Source organism: Neoarius graeffei, chromosome 11 (assembly GCF_027579695.1).
Source record: "Neoarius graeffei isolate fNeoGra1 chromosome 11, fNeoGra1.pri, whole genome shotgun sequence".
In the NCBI taxonomy this organism is placed as follows: domain Eukaryota; kingdom Metazoa; phylum Chordata; class Actinopteri; order Siluriformes; family Ariidae; genus Neoarius; species Neoarius graeffei.
Genome location: NC_083579.1, coordinates 40558235 through 40574026, shown reverse-complemented (window position 1 = coordinate 40574026; position 15792 = coordinate 40558235). Strand labels below are relative to the sequence as shown.

The 15792-nt window shown below is 40.6% G+C and overlaps 1 protein-coding gene across 1 annotated transcript; it reads left to right on the top strand.

Moving 5' to 3' along the window:
* The first annotated feature begins 961 nt into the window (after window positions 1-961).
* Window positions 962-5876, top strand: opn6b (opsin 6, group member b). The gene is given in 7 exon segments (XM_060932800.1): window positions 962-1020; window positions 1192-1380; window positions 1382-1430; window positions 4009-4075; window positions 4507-4633; window positions 4787-4925; window positions 5095-5876. Coding segments are annotated over 7 exon segments (1164 nt in total). The 3' UTR covers window positions 5629-5876.
* Window positions 5877-15792: the final 9916 nt, after the last annotated feature.

Genomic DNA, 15792 nt, shown 5'->3' with positions numbered 1-15792 from the left:
GCTCAGACTCTGGCATCTGTAACTTATCAATTAAAGACCATCTGTCTGGTGTGGTGACTCACGTGGGTACTGTAGAGACTTAAACCTGAGATGGGTCCAATTTAGCAGTTTCAGTTTCTGCCCTCACCACTGTTTATTTATTTATATATATATACACACACACAGTGGGGCAAAAAAGTATTTAGTCAGCCACCAATTGTGCAAGTTCTCCCACTTAAAAAGATGAGAGAGGCCTGTAATTTTCATCATAGGTACACTTCAACTATGAGAGACAGAATGGGGGGAAAGAATCCAGGAAATCACATTGTAGGATTTTTAATGAATTAATTGGTAAATTCCTCGGTAAAATAAGTATTTGGTCACCTACAAACAAGCAAGATTTCTGGCTCTCACAGACCTGTAACAACTTCTTTAAGAGGCTCCTCTGTCCTCCACTCGTTACCTGTATTAATGGCACCTGTTTGAACTCGTTATCAGTATAAAAGACACCTGTCCACAACCTCAAACAGTCACACTCCAAACTCCACTATGGCCAAGACCAAAGAGCTGTCAAAGGACACCAGAAACAAAATTGTAGATCTGCACCAGGCTGGGAGGACTGAATCTGCAATAGGTAAGCAGCTTGGTGTGAAGAAATCAACTGTGGGAGCAATTATTAGAAAATGGAAGACATACAAGACCACTGATAATCTCCCTCGATCTGGGGCTCCACGCAAGATCTCACCCCGTGGGGTCAAAATGATCACAAGAACTGTGATTTTCTGAATTTTTTTTTCTCATTTTGTCTCTCATAGTTGAAGTGTACCTATGCTGAAAATTACAGGTCTCTCTCATCATTTTAAGTGGGAGAACTTGCACAATTGGTGACTGACTAAATACTTTTTTGCCCCGCTATATGTGTGTGTGTGTATATATATATATATATATATATATATATATATATATATATATATATAATATAATGGATTCTCATCATTTCTCAAATGTTAGAGTATACCTTGTTTAGGTGGAGATGGGATAGTGACTGGTGTTTGGTATTAATGCAGACCACTAATGATGTAGATTCTTACTGGCACATTATTTGTACAAATGTATACAGCCATGCACTGAAAAAATGTAGCAATTTAGAAGATTGATTTTGAAAATCTCGAAATAGCAGTAGACCTAAACTTTCTTGGGAAGCTGTTTTAGGAAAACTGGTGGATTATTTTTCATCTCATTAAGAGGCTCACTGTCTTGGATTGGAACTGGAATTGTGATATTACTTTGAATCAAACAGTGGAAGTCTCTGGAACCTCGGAATTTCTTAATACTTAACATATCTGATGCTAGAATTGCATTTATTGTATTTGAGTACTCTCATGGAATTCTTTAAATTTATTATGTTCAAGAATGAAGGCTATCTGATGCAAACACTGCAGACATGTAAGGTAAGCAGGAGATCACCCGGTGTAAGACAGCTGTGACCTTTCTGTAAACAAGAGTCTGTTTGTAACAATTGCTATAACTTGATGTACCACTATATTTTTCATAGAGCACAGTGGATAATATAATGTTCCTCAATATAATACAGGATTTTGTGCATGTGTACCATATTTTCTTGATTATATACGTACATATATGTATGCAGTCATATGTTTCTTTTAAAATCTACACTAGATAAGCCTAGATACACTAGATCAGGTCTCCGCCAAGTAGTGCCAAATGGTTCAACAGAGAGCGTTCCTCTATATACTGAAGACATTTGGATTTGAGCCCAAAAGATGAATGGATCAGACTTTCAGCTTTCATTTCCTGAGATCATCTAGATGTCTTAAGCAATTTAGAACTTGGCACCCTTTGTTTGAGCTCACCCATTTTTCAAGTGATTTGTAAATATTGGAACATGTGACTGACAAGTGTTTCTTGTTGACCAGGTGTGTCATGTTAGCTTAATTATTTAAACAATTAACAGCTTTGAATGTCTACTCTTGGTTGGAGCCATGGATTTCACCTGTAAGGGCTGCACTTGATCTTAAAAAGATAAACCAAAATGAAGACCAGAGAGCTGTCTTTGGGAGAAAAGCAAGCCATTTTGAAGCTGAGAAAAGAGGGAAAATCGATCAGAGCCATTGCACAAGCATTGAGCATAATCCATATAACAACTTGGAATGAACTGAAAAAGAAGGAAACTACTGGTGTACTAACAAGCAGATATCAAACACGCTGGCTGACAGCAGTTCATGACAGAAACATTGTGAGAACTGTGAAGAAAGACCCAAAAACAAGTCAGTGACATCACCAACATCCTCCACAGGGCAGGGGTGAAGATATAATGCACACTTCGAAGAAGACTTTGATAACAGAAATATAGTGGCCATACCACAAGATGCACTTAACAGTAAGAATCAGAAAGCCAAACTGGAATTCGTACAGAAAAAACATAGAGATGAGCCACAAAGGTTCTGGAACCAAGATTAACCTCTACCAAAGTAATGGAAAGGCTAAAATGTGGAGAGAGAGAGAGAGAGAATCTGCACATGATCCAAAACATACAAGCTCATTGGTCAAGCACAGTGGAGGTGTCATGGCTTGGGCTTGTATGGCTGCTTCTGAAACAGGCTCACTAATCTTTATTGATGACGTAACTCATGATAGTCGCAGCAGAATGAATTCAGAAACCTACATAAACATTCTGTCTGCCAATTTACAGAGAAATGCACCCCATCTAATTGGGAGGAACTTCATCATGCACCAAGACAACGACACAAAACACGCTGCGTAACAATAAAGGACTTCTTCAGGGGGGAAAAGTGGAAGGATTTAGACTGGCCAAGTCAATCACCAGATGTTAACCCCATTGAGCATGTGTTTCACCTCCAGAAAAGGAGACTGAATAGAGAATCCCCAAAAACAAATAGCAACTGAAAGAAGGTTGCAGGAAAAGCATCACAAAAGAAGAATGCCAGTTTGATGATGTCAGTGGGTTTCAGGCTTGATACAGTAATTGTGGGATATGCATGGGATAAGCACGGGATTTGCAACCAAATTTTGAGTGTTAGTCTTAAAAGTAAATTGAAGTAACTATCTGTTTCATTACTTGTTCACCTAAAATAGGTGGTCTCCATTAATGCTGTAAATGTATATGTAAATGTGAAACATCTCTCTCATCTCAGTGCCTTGAGTGTAGCGGTCCTATTCAAACACAGTCATATCCTAAGGTGAGTTGGTTCGTCATTACTTTGTAGCACAGATTATCCAGGCATCTCGTATGGTTACCCCCCCTGACAGTTATCAGGGGTGAAAATTTGTACATATATACTGTAACTAACTGTAGTTCTATAAACAACAGATAACCACCAGAAACAGCACTGAACTGATTGGAATTTGGCAGGAAGGTTTCAAAGACAGATGACAGTCAGTGGTGGTGTTATATATCAAATACTATATCATACATTCACCTGTGAATTGTTGTACACATGCGCACAAGTGGGTATCAAAACACTGCCTATGCTCGTTATTCGGTGTTCATAGAACCACAGTTTCATACATTTTGTGGAATACTATATTGTACTGTAGTAATCACTGAAATTAGAAAACTACAAATATTGAAGACGCTATAGGACCTACAAATTCAAAGGCAGGGCTTTCAAACATTTGCTTGATTATTAATTAGGCTGTACAAAAAAAGAAAGCAATTGTCATCACAAGCAGAAATCACCAAATTGTAGCTAAATTGAAACTTATATTTGTGATGAATGACCTCTGCTTAAAAAGGTACCGTTAGCTAGCAGTATTTTTACTTGAATGTCATAATTCTGTAGTATTTTGTGTTTCACTTACTGAAATGTGGCACTACAAAGCAAGAGGGTGGAGAGCAGCTGTATCTTTTGAACTTGTTCCAAGAAACGGGCATGTCCACAGTTATCGTGCAATCTTGTTGGCTTGCTTCTCGGGAGACTTGGATGAGGGCGATGAGACAATTATAATTAGAGCAATTACTGCCTGTCTATAACTTTGTGGTGCAAGGTGGATGGATTCTTGATCCTGTTATTTGGCCTCATCAGTATCATCAAAGTATGTCAGCCTCAGTATGGTATGCCCCAGCTCTGCCAAGCCCAGAGTTCCAACCCTTTAGTCCAGGTGCTCAGGGCAATAAGGCTATAGCCTTGTCTTTTTAGTTTGCCAAACCCATTGCATGGGTGCACCACACTGTTCTACTCTCTTTCCCTTCATAACTTGCCCTGCTTCTGATAGCACTTATTTATTCCTGCCTGATCTTCATGGTTAAACCTACTATTTTAGATCACAGACATGACAAAATTTCCCTTTTCCTTTAATTAACAGTCTAACCATTAATGATGATCTCAACTTGAAAATCATTGCATGCACTAACTCTATGATAAATTGGTGGATATGTTTTTTGTTCTTATGTTAGAAGATAATATCTTATTTGGCTGTACAAATGGCAGATAAATCAGCATAGACTACAAAGAAAAATGCTGACACAAGGGTTTGGTTTTTCAGCTCATCACATCAGCAAGCATAAGCTTGGCTTTGTCATAGCTGCAGTCTGGGTTTTTTGTTTTTTTGTTTTTTTTTTCCTCCTTGTTCTGGGCTGGCGTACTTCTCCTGAACTGGGGCAGTTAGAAAGGTATGGTTTGACCTTAAGCATCTAATAACTACTATCAAATTTCTTGTATTTATCATCATAAAAAATAGATATTTAAATGTACAAATACAAATTTATAGTCATAGACAAATGAAGTCCTGCAATTAGCTTAATATGTCCATATGCAGTCCACAGATGTGGAAAATGTGAAACTAACTGGAACCAAAGCACAATTTCTGTGCCGTTCAAACTTTACATCATCAGCATTTTCTTCTTTAACTACTTTGTGCTGATAATGTTCACAGAGATCATGCGTATGTCACATTCAACCATAGCCAAAAGACCCCCAGAGGATGATTGACTGCAGCATAGCACAGGTAAGATTATTTCAGGCTGAACTGGATTCTCAAATAAGTTCATTATCTCATGCCATTATTTGTCATATTTTGCACTCTTTCATGGGCACCAATGTCCTCCTGTAGGTATCACTCCTTTTGTGACAGCCTTCCTGTTGGCCTCATCCCCATATAGTCATCATCTTGTGGTCTGCCTGGGGCTACCAAGTACACCCAGTCAATGGTATTCTGGCTAGCCTCTTTGCTAAGTCAACAAGTTTCCACAATCCTTTCATTTATATTGGCACAAGCTTCAAGTTCCGGAAGGATCTCCAGGCTCTGTTTTGCTGCTTGAAGCCCAGTGCAGCTCCAAGCACTTCCCCACAAATGCCACTCATAGTGCTACCTGAAGATGTGCAGCTTCATCTGGACTACTTTATGGAGATGATACCAGAAAAGGGTATAATGAAGATGCCAATGACTGAGCCCAAGAGGAGAACAAGAAGAACAAGTCATGAGAGTGCCCCTTTCATGGCCAGTTCTGAAGAAAAACGGCAACTCTTGAAGACTATGAACTTTTTTCCAACTGACCACACAACTGCATATAAATCAACTCCTACACAGTGTGGTGTTGACCAGATGATATTCACATTAAGTGATCATATTATCTTTTGTACTTTCATCACAGAAATGACAATTTAGAGATTATAGAGAGTCTATTCAGTGATCCAGGAAACCAAATTGTACACAGATTTTCACAGCCCTGAATAGCAGGTGGGCGCAGGTTATCTATAATCTGAAAAGAAATGTGCTAGTTACATTATCTACACGATCATTTATAATTAATGTGGAATAATTTGAGCTTATTAAACAGATGGCTGCCAGACAGTTAGCACTTAGAAGGTATGTGTAACCAGGACAGCTGTCTATTCTGCTCCAGATGCCATGAAGCAAGAAGATTACCAAATATCAATTATCACTGCGAACTTAAAGACATTTTTGATGTGCATCTGATGTATTAACTTATCAATTAGCATTAACATTTTACTTTAATGGAACGAAAGGGCCCCAGATCTATTCCAGCATGACAAAACCCCTGTGCACAAAGTGAGGTCTAAGCAGAGGTTTGCCAAAGTTGGTGTGGAAGAACTTGAGTGCCCTGCACAGAGCCCTAACCTCAAATCTATTGAACACCTTTGGGATGAATTGGAAAAAGAGCTGCACCCCAGACCTCTTTGCCCGACATCAGTGCCCAACTTCACTAACTTAACTCTTGTAGCTGAATGAGCACAAATCTCCAGAGGCACAAGAGCATAGTAAGGGGTGATGCAACTCTGGAATGGGATGTTCAACAAACACATGGGTGTAATGGTCATACAGTATCAGTCAAAAGTTTGGACATGCCTACTCATTCATAGGATTTTCTGTATTTTGACCATTTTCTATGTTGTAGAACAATACTGAAGACATCAAAACTATTAAACAACATATATGGAATTATGTGATAAACAAGAAAGTGTATAAAAAAAATTATATGTTTCATATTTTAGATTCATCAAAGTAGCCACCATTTACCTTGATGACGCTTTGTACACTATTGGCAGTATCTTAACCAGCTTCATGAGGTAGTCACCTAGAATGCTTTTCAATTAACAGGTGTGCCTTATCAAAAGTTAATTAGTGCAATTTCTTGCCGCCTTAATGCATTTGAGATCAAACAATAAAGAGTAAATAATAAAAATACAGTAAATAGCCCTAATCCACAACTGTAGTAATCTATCATTCATTGGCATCTCCGTCTCAGGAGACCATGCTTGATGGGTGTAATCTGTTGGATGGGTTGTGGCATATTCTGCTGTGGCTCTGCAGGCCAATGCGTAAATGACAGTTCCTGTTGCAGTCAGTGCAGATGAAATGAGAGGCCTGGGTTGCTGCACCACGCTTCTTCTGGTCTCTCTTCTCCACTGTGAGATGACCTCTTCTCATGTCTGCATCAGTTTGATGCCAGGCAGAATGATTCATGGCCTGTGTTTCCCAGCTATCTAAGATGTTGCAGGCCTTCATGTCTCTCTTGCAGGTGTCCTTAAATCTGAGTGAAGGGTGGCCAACTCTTCTGGTACCCTGGGCTAGCTGCCCATACAGGACATTTTTTGGCATCCTCCCATCCTCCATGCGTCGAACGTGTCCCAGCCATCATAAGCAGCATTGGCTCAGCAGGAAGTACATGCTGAGGATCTTGGCGTGCTGCAGCATGTCACTGTGTGGGATGCGATCTTGCCAGCTGATTCCAAGGATGTGATTAAGGCAACACGTGTGGAATGAAGTGAGCCAACATTCTTGCCTCATGTAGGTGGTCCAGGCTTCACTGCCATAGAGTAAGGGGCTGAGAACACAGGACTGATATACTCAGATCTTGGTATGTTCTGTCAGAGCTTTGTTCTCCCTCATACTCTGTTAGTCTGGCCATGATGGTGTTTGCCTTCCTGAGCCACCGGTCAAGTTCAGCTTCGAGCATGAAGGTGTTGCTGATGCTTGACCTCAGGTAAGTAAAGTTGTCCACACCTTCCCAGGTGACATTGTTAATGGTGATGAAGGGGGGAGTATCTTTTGCACTGACCTTCATCATCTTCAGGCTTATAGTGAGGCCAAACTGTTTGCAATCGATGGTGAAGCGATCGCCTAGTTGTTGGAGGGCATCCTCGGTGTGGGCTATGAGGGCTGCATAATCGGCAAAAAGCATCTCTCTGATGAGCACCATCCTGATCTTGGACTTTGAACATAGTTGTGCTAGGTTGAGCAACTTCCCATCAGATCTGGTGTGCAGATAGACACCGCCAGTGGACAAATCGAAGGTATATGACAGGAGGAGGGAAAAAAGACTCCGAAGAGGGTCAGCGCGAAGACGCAGCTTTGCTTGACTCCGCTGTTGATGGAAAGGGAGCTGGAAGAGGATCTGTCATAAAGGACTGTTCCCTTCATATCAGCATGGAACGAGATCACTATGCTGTGAAGCTTTGGGGGACAACCGATCCTTCTGAGAAGTTTGAATAGTTCCTTCCTGCTGACCAGATCGAAGGCCTTGGTGATGTCGATGAACGTCATGTAGAGCAGCTGACCTTGCTCTACATGATGTTCATCTTGCTCTTCTCCTAGAGCTGGCAGTGGGAGATCATGTCTGTCATTGACCTGCCTGCCCTGAAGCTGCACTGGGACTCTGGGTAGATGCAGTCTGCACACAGCTGCAGCCTGTTGAGGAGGATGCAGGTGAACACCTTGCCAACAATGCTCAGGAGGGAGATCCTTCCACAGTTGTTAGTCACTGCAATCTCCCTTGTTCTTATAGTGTGTCATGATGGTGGCATTGTGCATGTCATGGGGGGCTCCACTTTCCTCCCAGCAGAGGCAAAGTAGCTCATGCAGCAGCTGAAGCAAGGCAGGTTTTCTGTGCTTGATGGCTTCAGGTGGTATGTTGTCACTGCCTGGAGCTTCTTTCTGTTGGGAGGGCATCAGTGGCATTGCTGAGCTTTTCCACAGATGGTAACTTGTCCAGTTCCTCTATTACGGGCACCATAGTTGTTGATGAGGGCACCATCAGAGACCAGTGTTTCCCGAGAGTACAGTTCAGAGTCGTGCTCTACCTATCTGGCCATCTGTTTCTCACGGTTGGTAACCACCTCCCCCATGAGAAATTTGAGTGGAGTGATTCCTTTCATGGTTTGCCCCAGGGTCTTCTTTATGCCACTGCACATGTCACGAATGTTGCCAGTATCAGCAATGCGCTGTATTTCGTCACACAGTTGCTGCCTATATTCATTGGTGCACTGTCTAGCAAGACGTAGTGTGGTGCTGTGAAAGTGCTTTTGCTTGGGTGTCTCTCGTAGGCCAAGAAGGCTTCCCATTTGGCCTGGTTCCTTCCTTGGAAGGTAAGCATTGAACACATCCTGGCTGGGCCATTCCTTTTTGCCAAATGTGGACAAAGCTGTGCTGTAGATGGCATCCTTCATGGCATTCCATTTGGCTGTGGCATTTGTGTTTTGGCAGATCCTGGAGTGCCTGGTCCAGAGTGGACACATACTCATCGACCTTGAGGGGAAGCGACATCTGTGCAGTGGTAATGCTAGGGTGACCCTTAGACTTGGAGTGGTGAAGCTTGTGTGGCTGTAGATACACTTTGCTGCACAAGAGGGCAAGGTCAGTATCAGTCTGCACTGTGGTAGCTTCTGGTGACCAGGACACTGTGACAATCGATATTATGTCAAGAACTACTCAAGTAAAGAGAAATGACATTCATGATTACTTTAAGGCACGACGTGTGTCTTAATTAATAAAAAAGAAAGAAAGAATAACCATAGAATTGTGTCCTAACTATTGACTGGCACTGTACATACACATACTTTTGGCCATATACAGTGGTGCTTGAAAGTTTGTGAATGTTTAGAATTTTTATATTTCTGCATAAATATGACCTAAAACATAATCAGATTTTCACACAAGTCCTAAAAGTAGATAAAGAGAACCCAGTTCAACAAATGAGACAAAAATATAATACTTGGTCATGTATTTATTGAGGAAAATGATCCGATATTACTGTAATAATACACATGAACGGTAAGTGGCAAAAGTATGTGAACTTGCTTTCAGTATCTGGTGTGACCCCCTTGTGCAGCAATAACTGCAACTAAACGTTTCCGGTAATTGTTGATCAGTCCTGCACACCGGCTTGGAGGAATTTTAGCCCATTCCTCTGTACAGAACAGCTTCAACTCTGGGATGTTGGCGGGTTTCCTCACATGAACTGCTCGCTTCAGGTCCTTCCACAACATTTTGATTGGATTAAGGTCAGGACTTTGACTTGGCCATTCCAAAACATTATTCTTCTTTAACCATTCTTTGGTAGAACGACTTGTGTGCTTAGGGTCGATGTCTTGCTGCATGACCCACCTTCTCATGAGATTCAGTTCATGGACAGATGTCCTGACATTTTCCTTTAGAATTTGCTGGTATAATTCAGAATTCATTGTTCCATCAATGATGGCAAGCTGTCCTGGCCCAGATGCAGCAAAACAGCCCCAAACCATGATACTACCACCACGATATTTCACAGATGGGATAAGGTTCTTATGCTGGAATCCAGTGTTTTCCTTTCTCCAAACATAACGCTTCTCATTTAAACCAAAAATTTCTATTTTGGTCTCATCTGTCCAAAAAACATTTTTCCAATAGCCTTCTGGCTTGTCCATGTGATCTTTAGCAAACTGGAGATGAGCAGCAATGTTCTTTTTGGGGAGCAGTGGCTTTCTCCTTGCAACCCTGCCATGCACACCACTGTTGTTCAGTGTTCTCCTGATGGTGGACTCATGAACATTTAACATTAGCCAATATGAGAGAGGCCTTCAGTTGCTTAGAAGTTACCCCGGGGTCCTTTGTGACCTCGCCAACTATTACAGGTCTTGCTCTTGGAGTGATCTTTGTTGGTCGACCACTCCTGGGGAGGGTAACGATGGTCTTGAATTTCCTCCATTTATACACAGTCTGTCTGACTGTGGATTGGTGGAGTCCAAACTCTTTAGAGATGGTTTTGTAACCTTTTACAGCTTGATGACAATCAACAACGCTTTTTCTGAGGTCCTCAGGAATCTCTTTTGTTCATGCCATGATACACTTCCACAAATGTGTTGTGAAGATCAGACTTTGATAGATCCCTGTTCTTTAAATAAAACAGGGTGCCCACTCACACCTGATTGTCATCCCATTGATTGAAAACACCTGACACTAATTTCACCTTCAAATTAACTGCTAATCCTAGAGGTTCACATACTTTTGCTACTCACAGATATGTAATATTGGATAATTTTCCTCAATAAATAAATGACCAAGTATAATAATTTTGTCTCATTTGTTTAACTGGGTTCTCTTTACCTACTTTTAGGACTTGTGTGAAAATCTGATGATATTTTAGGTCATATTTATGCAGAAAAATAGAAAATTCTAAAGGGTCCACAAACTTTCAAACACCACTGTACATACATCTCTAGAAAAAATTAAGACCACTGCAAAATGATCAGTGTCTCTGGTTTTACTATTTATAGGTATGTGTTTGAGGAACATGAACATTTTTGTTTTATTCCATAAACTACTGACAACATTTCTCTCAAATTCCACATAAAAATATTGTCACTCAGAGTATTTAATTGCAGAAAATGACAACTGGTCAAAATAACAAAAAAGATGAAGTGTTTTCAGACCTTGAATAATGCATAGAAATCAAGATCATATTCAATTTTAAACAACACAGTACTAATGTTTGAACTTGGGATGAGTTCAGAAATCAATATTTGGTGGAATAACCCGACATTTAATCACAGCTTTCATGTGTCTTGGTATGTTTTCCAGAAGTCTTTCATGTTGCTCTTGGGTGACCTTGTGCCACTCCTGGTGCAAAAATTCAGTTAGTTCAGCTTTGTTTGATGGCTTGTGACCATCCATCTACCACTTGATCACATTGCAGAGGTTTTCAATGAGGTTCAGGTCTGGAGATTGGGCTGGCCATGACAGAGTCTTGATCTTGTGCTCTACTATCTACACCTTGATTGACCTGGCTGTATGGCATGGAGCATTGTTCTGCTGGAAAACCCAGTCCTCAAAGTTAGGGAACATTGTCAAAGCAGAAGGAAGCAAGTTTTCTTCCAGGATAACCTTGTACATGGCTTGATTCATGTGTCCTTCACAAACAAAAGTCTGCCCCATTCCAGCCTTGCTGAAGCATCCCCAGATCATCACTGATCTTCCACCAACTTGGGTGCAAGACACTGTGGCTTGTTAGCCTCTCCAGGTCTCCATCTAACCATTAGACAACCAGGTGATGGGGAAAAAGCTGAAAATTGGACTCATCAGAGAAGATGACCTTACTCCAGTCCTCTACAGTCCAGTCCTTAAGGCTTTTAGCAAACCTCAGCCTGGCTCTTCTTTGCTTCTCATTGATGAAGGGCTTTTTCCTAGTTTTGCATGACTTCAACCCTGCCCAGAGGATACTGCTTCCAACCTGTCCTTGCCGTGTACTTAACCCCAGCTGTCATTTGCCATTCTTTTTGTAGGTTACCTTGATGTCATCCTACGGTTGTTGAGTGACACTCGAAGGAGTTAACGATCATCCTGGTCAGTAGAGAGTCATTTTTGTCCTCTGCCAGTCTGTACCTTTATTGTTCCTAATGTCTGCTGCTTGACCTTGTTCTTATGATGTGCCATCTTTTGAAATTTTGAGGATGGAAGCAACCTGACGCTCACTATATCCCTCTGTCAGTAAACCCAGAACTGAACGCTGCGTTTTCTCACTCAAAACTTTTCTTTCAACTCTTTTGGCATGATAAATAAATATTTGTTTTATTCCAATTCAATTTAAGGTACTACTGGCACTGTTTTTGCCTCATTAAGTAAAATGAGGTGTGCTTGTTTTGGAATTCCAGCAGAGACATTGGAATGAAATGTCTGACATACATAGAGATGCTGATTTTAAGAAAAATTTGAAGTGGTCTCTTTTTTTTTTTTTTTTTTTCCAGAGCTGGGGTTTTTTTTTTTAGTATATACACACACCGTATACTGTATGGCCAAAAGTTTATGGACACGACCATTTCACCCATATGTGCTTGTTGAACATTCCATTCTGAAACCATGGGCATCGATATGGAGCTGTTTCTCTCTTGCTGTTATACTCCACTATTCTGCGAGGGATTCTGAAACAAAGCTGTGTTCCAAACCCCAATCCATACCCCCCCCCCCCCCCCCCCAGCCAATTTGATCTTGCTCATTCCCACCTGCTAGCCGACTCTATCATGTGGCCTCTATCAGCTAGTACATGCTTCCTCTGACACATGTGAAGCCAACCTTTGTATCTTTTCAAACTGCTGCTCATGCAGCATTACAGGGCAGTGTAAAACACTATCTGTCATATTCTGCATGCATGAACTCACAGATGCCTGTGATTGGTTAGTCGCTGTGAGTGACGGAAGAGAGCATACCATACCTCCTACCCTGAGTGTACGGCTAATTTTACTCCCTTGGCTCCCAGCCATGAATGACATCCGTTCAATCTTGTGATCTTAGAACAGTGAATGCTTTTCTGTTGTGCCACGTGGAAGCCCCGTACATATTTTTAAATTTGTTTATCTGGAGCATCCACCACACAACTCCATGTGCAAGTTGTCACAATAGAAATAACGTTTTACCACAAGTGCCTTAATATAAACCTTTGATTTGTCTTGCAGCCTGACTTACTGTCCATACTTGTGCTATTATAGAAAATTCATCAATGCCTTCTGACCGTGCAGATTTGAGAATTCAGTAGCACTGTGGAATAAATGATTTTATTTTGAGAAAATCCTTGCAGACAAACCTAGGCTCCAGTGTATATTACATTAGCCAGAGCTAATATTTGCGTAGGTGAAGATGGTTGCCTAAATTAGACATCCACTGACGTATTAGACAGCTAATAGCATTTATATGGAATAAAGTGGTAGTTCATGAATTCCTTTGTAGAACGCAGTGGCTCTCCCACAAAGACTCACATTGTGTAACACGTGACAGTGTGTTTCTTCTTTTCCCCATGAAGGAACAGATATGTCGTGTATCGGTTTAAACTCACTCTCATCTGCTCGCAGGCTTCAACTTCAAGAGAGTTTCTCCATATAATGTCACCCGCTTTAGTGAGCGCTAAAAAACAAATTGGCTGGAATTACACTCTGCTTGACATTAGCTGTTTCTTAACCTTTTGATAGTTATTGCATGTAACCAAATTAAAATGTGATTTTAAATATAGTTAGATGATTTCTTGTTTTTAGCTAATGCTACTGACTGACCATTAATGACAACTGAAACACTTAAAGTTCCAAAATATAACTATTTCCTTTCCAGGACTACTACACATCATGCAAGAATATAACCCATGTTCAGTTAGCACTCAGTAAGACTGCTGGCTTTCGGGTAAGCTTAAATGTGTAACGAATTATTTTACCTGAATTCTAATATAATTACAGTCTATGACACACAATCTGAAGGGCTGAGCAATCTGTAGACCAGCCTTCACAATAATTTTGTTGTTGAGGGCCACTTTTTAGTCTCAGACTTTCTGTGCCATGAAATATTCATTAATTTGGAAATTGGGAGCGTTCCCAGTCATTACAATAAGCAGTTGTTCTATTCATGCCACAACAAATGGATCAAGTATCGTTCTTTGAGAGGTCTTCATCTATCTCTGTGAATAAGCACCGTGTCGCACACCACGTTCCTATACAAACTTCCTTTGTATTTAATCAGTACATGCCAGTGAGTTTGGAGATGCCATGGTAAACAGCAGCCTATCATTTCCCCAGACTGCCTAGATCATTTAATCAGATTGCCTGGACTGCCTTTTCAAATAGTGCATTTTTGCCACTTAATAACCAGGAACAAAACGGTCTGACACTACATGAGTTGCCTACAACCTTTTTTATTTTAGAAAATTAATCATTTATTGTACAAAAAGGGATTCTCAAAGAGAACTTCGTAAAGAAACCCTCTCTGAAAGGGAAACTCTGCTGTAAGGTTCAACATAAAACCTTTGAGTTCCTGCAGAGGGACAAACCCAAAAGGGCTTTATAGATTTCTAGATTTTTACCTGTTATCTAATAGTTTAGGAATAGCACAAAGGTATCAACAATAAGTTTATTTTCATATTTACCTGCAAATCTGTTATACATCCTTTTCATTTAGTCCTTTATTTATACCTAAAATACTGAGATGAAAAAATCCACGCGGGAAGCCACGGCCTAAAGGTTAGAGAAGCTGCTTTGGAACCAAAAGGTTGCTGGTTTGATTCCCTGGACCAGCAGGAATGACTGAAGTGCCCTTGAGCAAGGCACCCCAAGATGGGTTAAATACAAGGAAAGAATTTCACTGTGCTCTAATGTACGTGTGATGAATAAAGGCTTAAAATTTCCCCCCAAAAAATTAAGAGAAACAACTTTTTATTGTTGGAAAAAGATTAGAAAGCTACGTCTGACACATTGGATCTCTTCACAGCTTTGTAAGTGCATGTGTATGTATGAGAGAGAGATTTTACAGTTGTATTTGGCTTTAGAGATCGATCAGCTTTGTTTTTGCTCTGTCGGCAAGGTATAACTTTGATCCACCAGCCTTGAAAGCTGGTCTGGCTTCCTTCCAAATTCTGCATTCAAAATCTCTTCCATGGTCCTTAATTTAGGGGGACGTCATTAACACTGTTAACCCTTTGTAAAAGATTGCCTGCTGATTTGGATATTACTTTATGACGTGGTTTGAGGTGTTGAATTGCATTTTTGAGCAGGACATTTCAAACAGAGAGAGAGAGACATTCAGCTCCTTTCCAGACACACAAAACCCCTGAGACCCCAAGAGACCTTTTTTCCCAAAATTTAATTTTAATTCAAATAAATAAAGCACTTATTGAAAGACAAATAGGGACACGTGTCTACACTTATCCTTTAATAAACACTGTTTAAAAGAAATACTCTCATGCTATGAGCACCTTTTTGTTTCCTCATTTCTCTTTAGAAAACTCCAACGGTTGCTCTGATCACAGTCTTAACTCTGCTGTATTCACGTGTATGAAAGTCCAAAACCTAAAAAGGCCCAGGATATTGTATGTTGAACTTTACACTGGAGCTGGATGGTCCGCCTCTTGTGACATCACCATAAAATCACCAAAGCTTTCAGGGAGATTATTTAAGGGACTTAAGAGACCCTCGCATTTCAGACACTGCGGGAATATCATCTACTAAGGATTTAAATTTTTTTAATCTTACTAAAGCTTCTGAGACTGGAAACCCAAAGAAACATCATCCTATACAACACCTG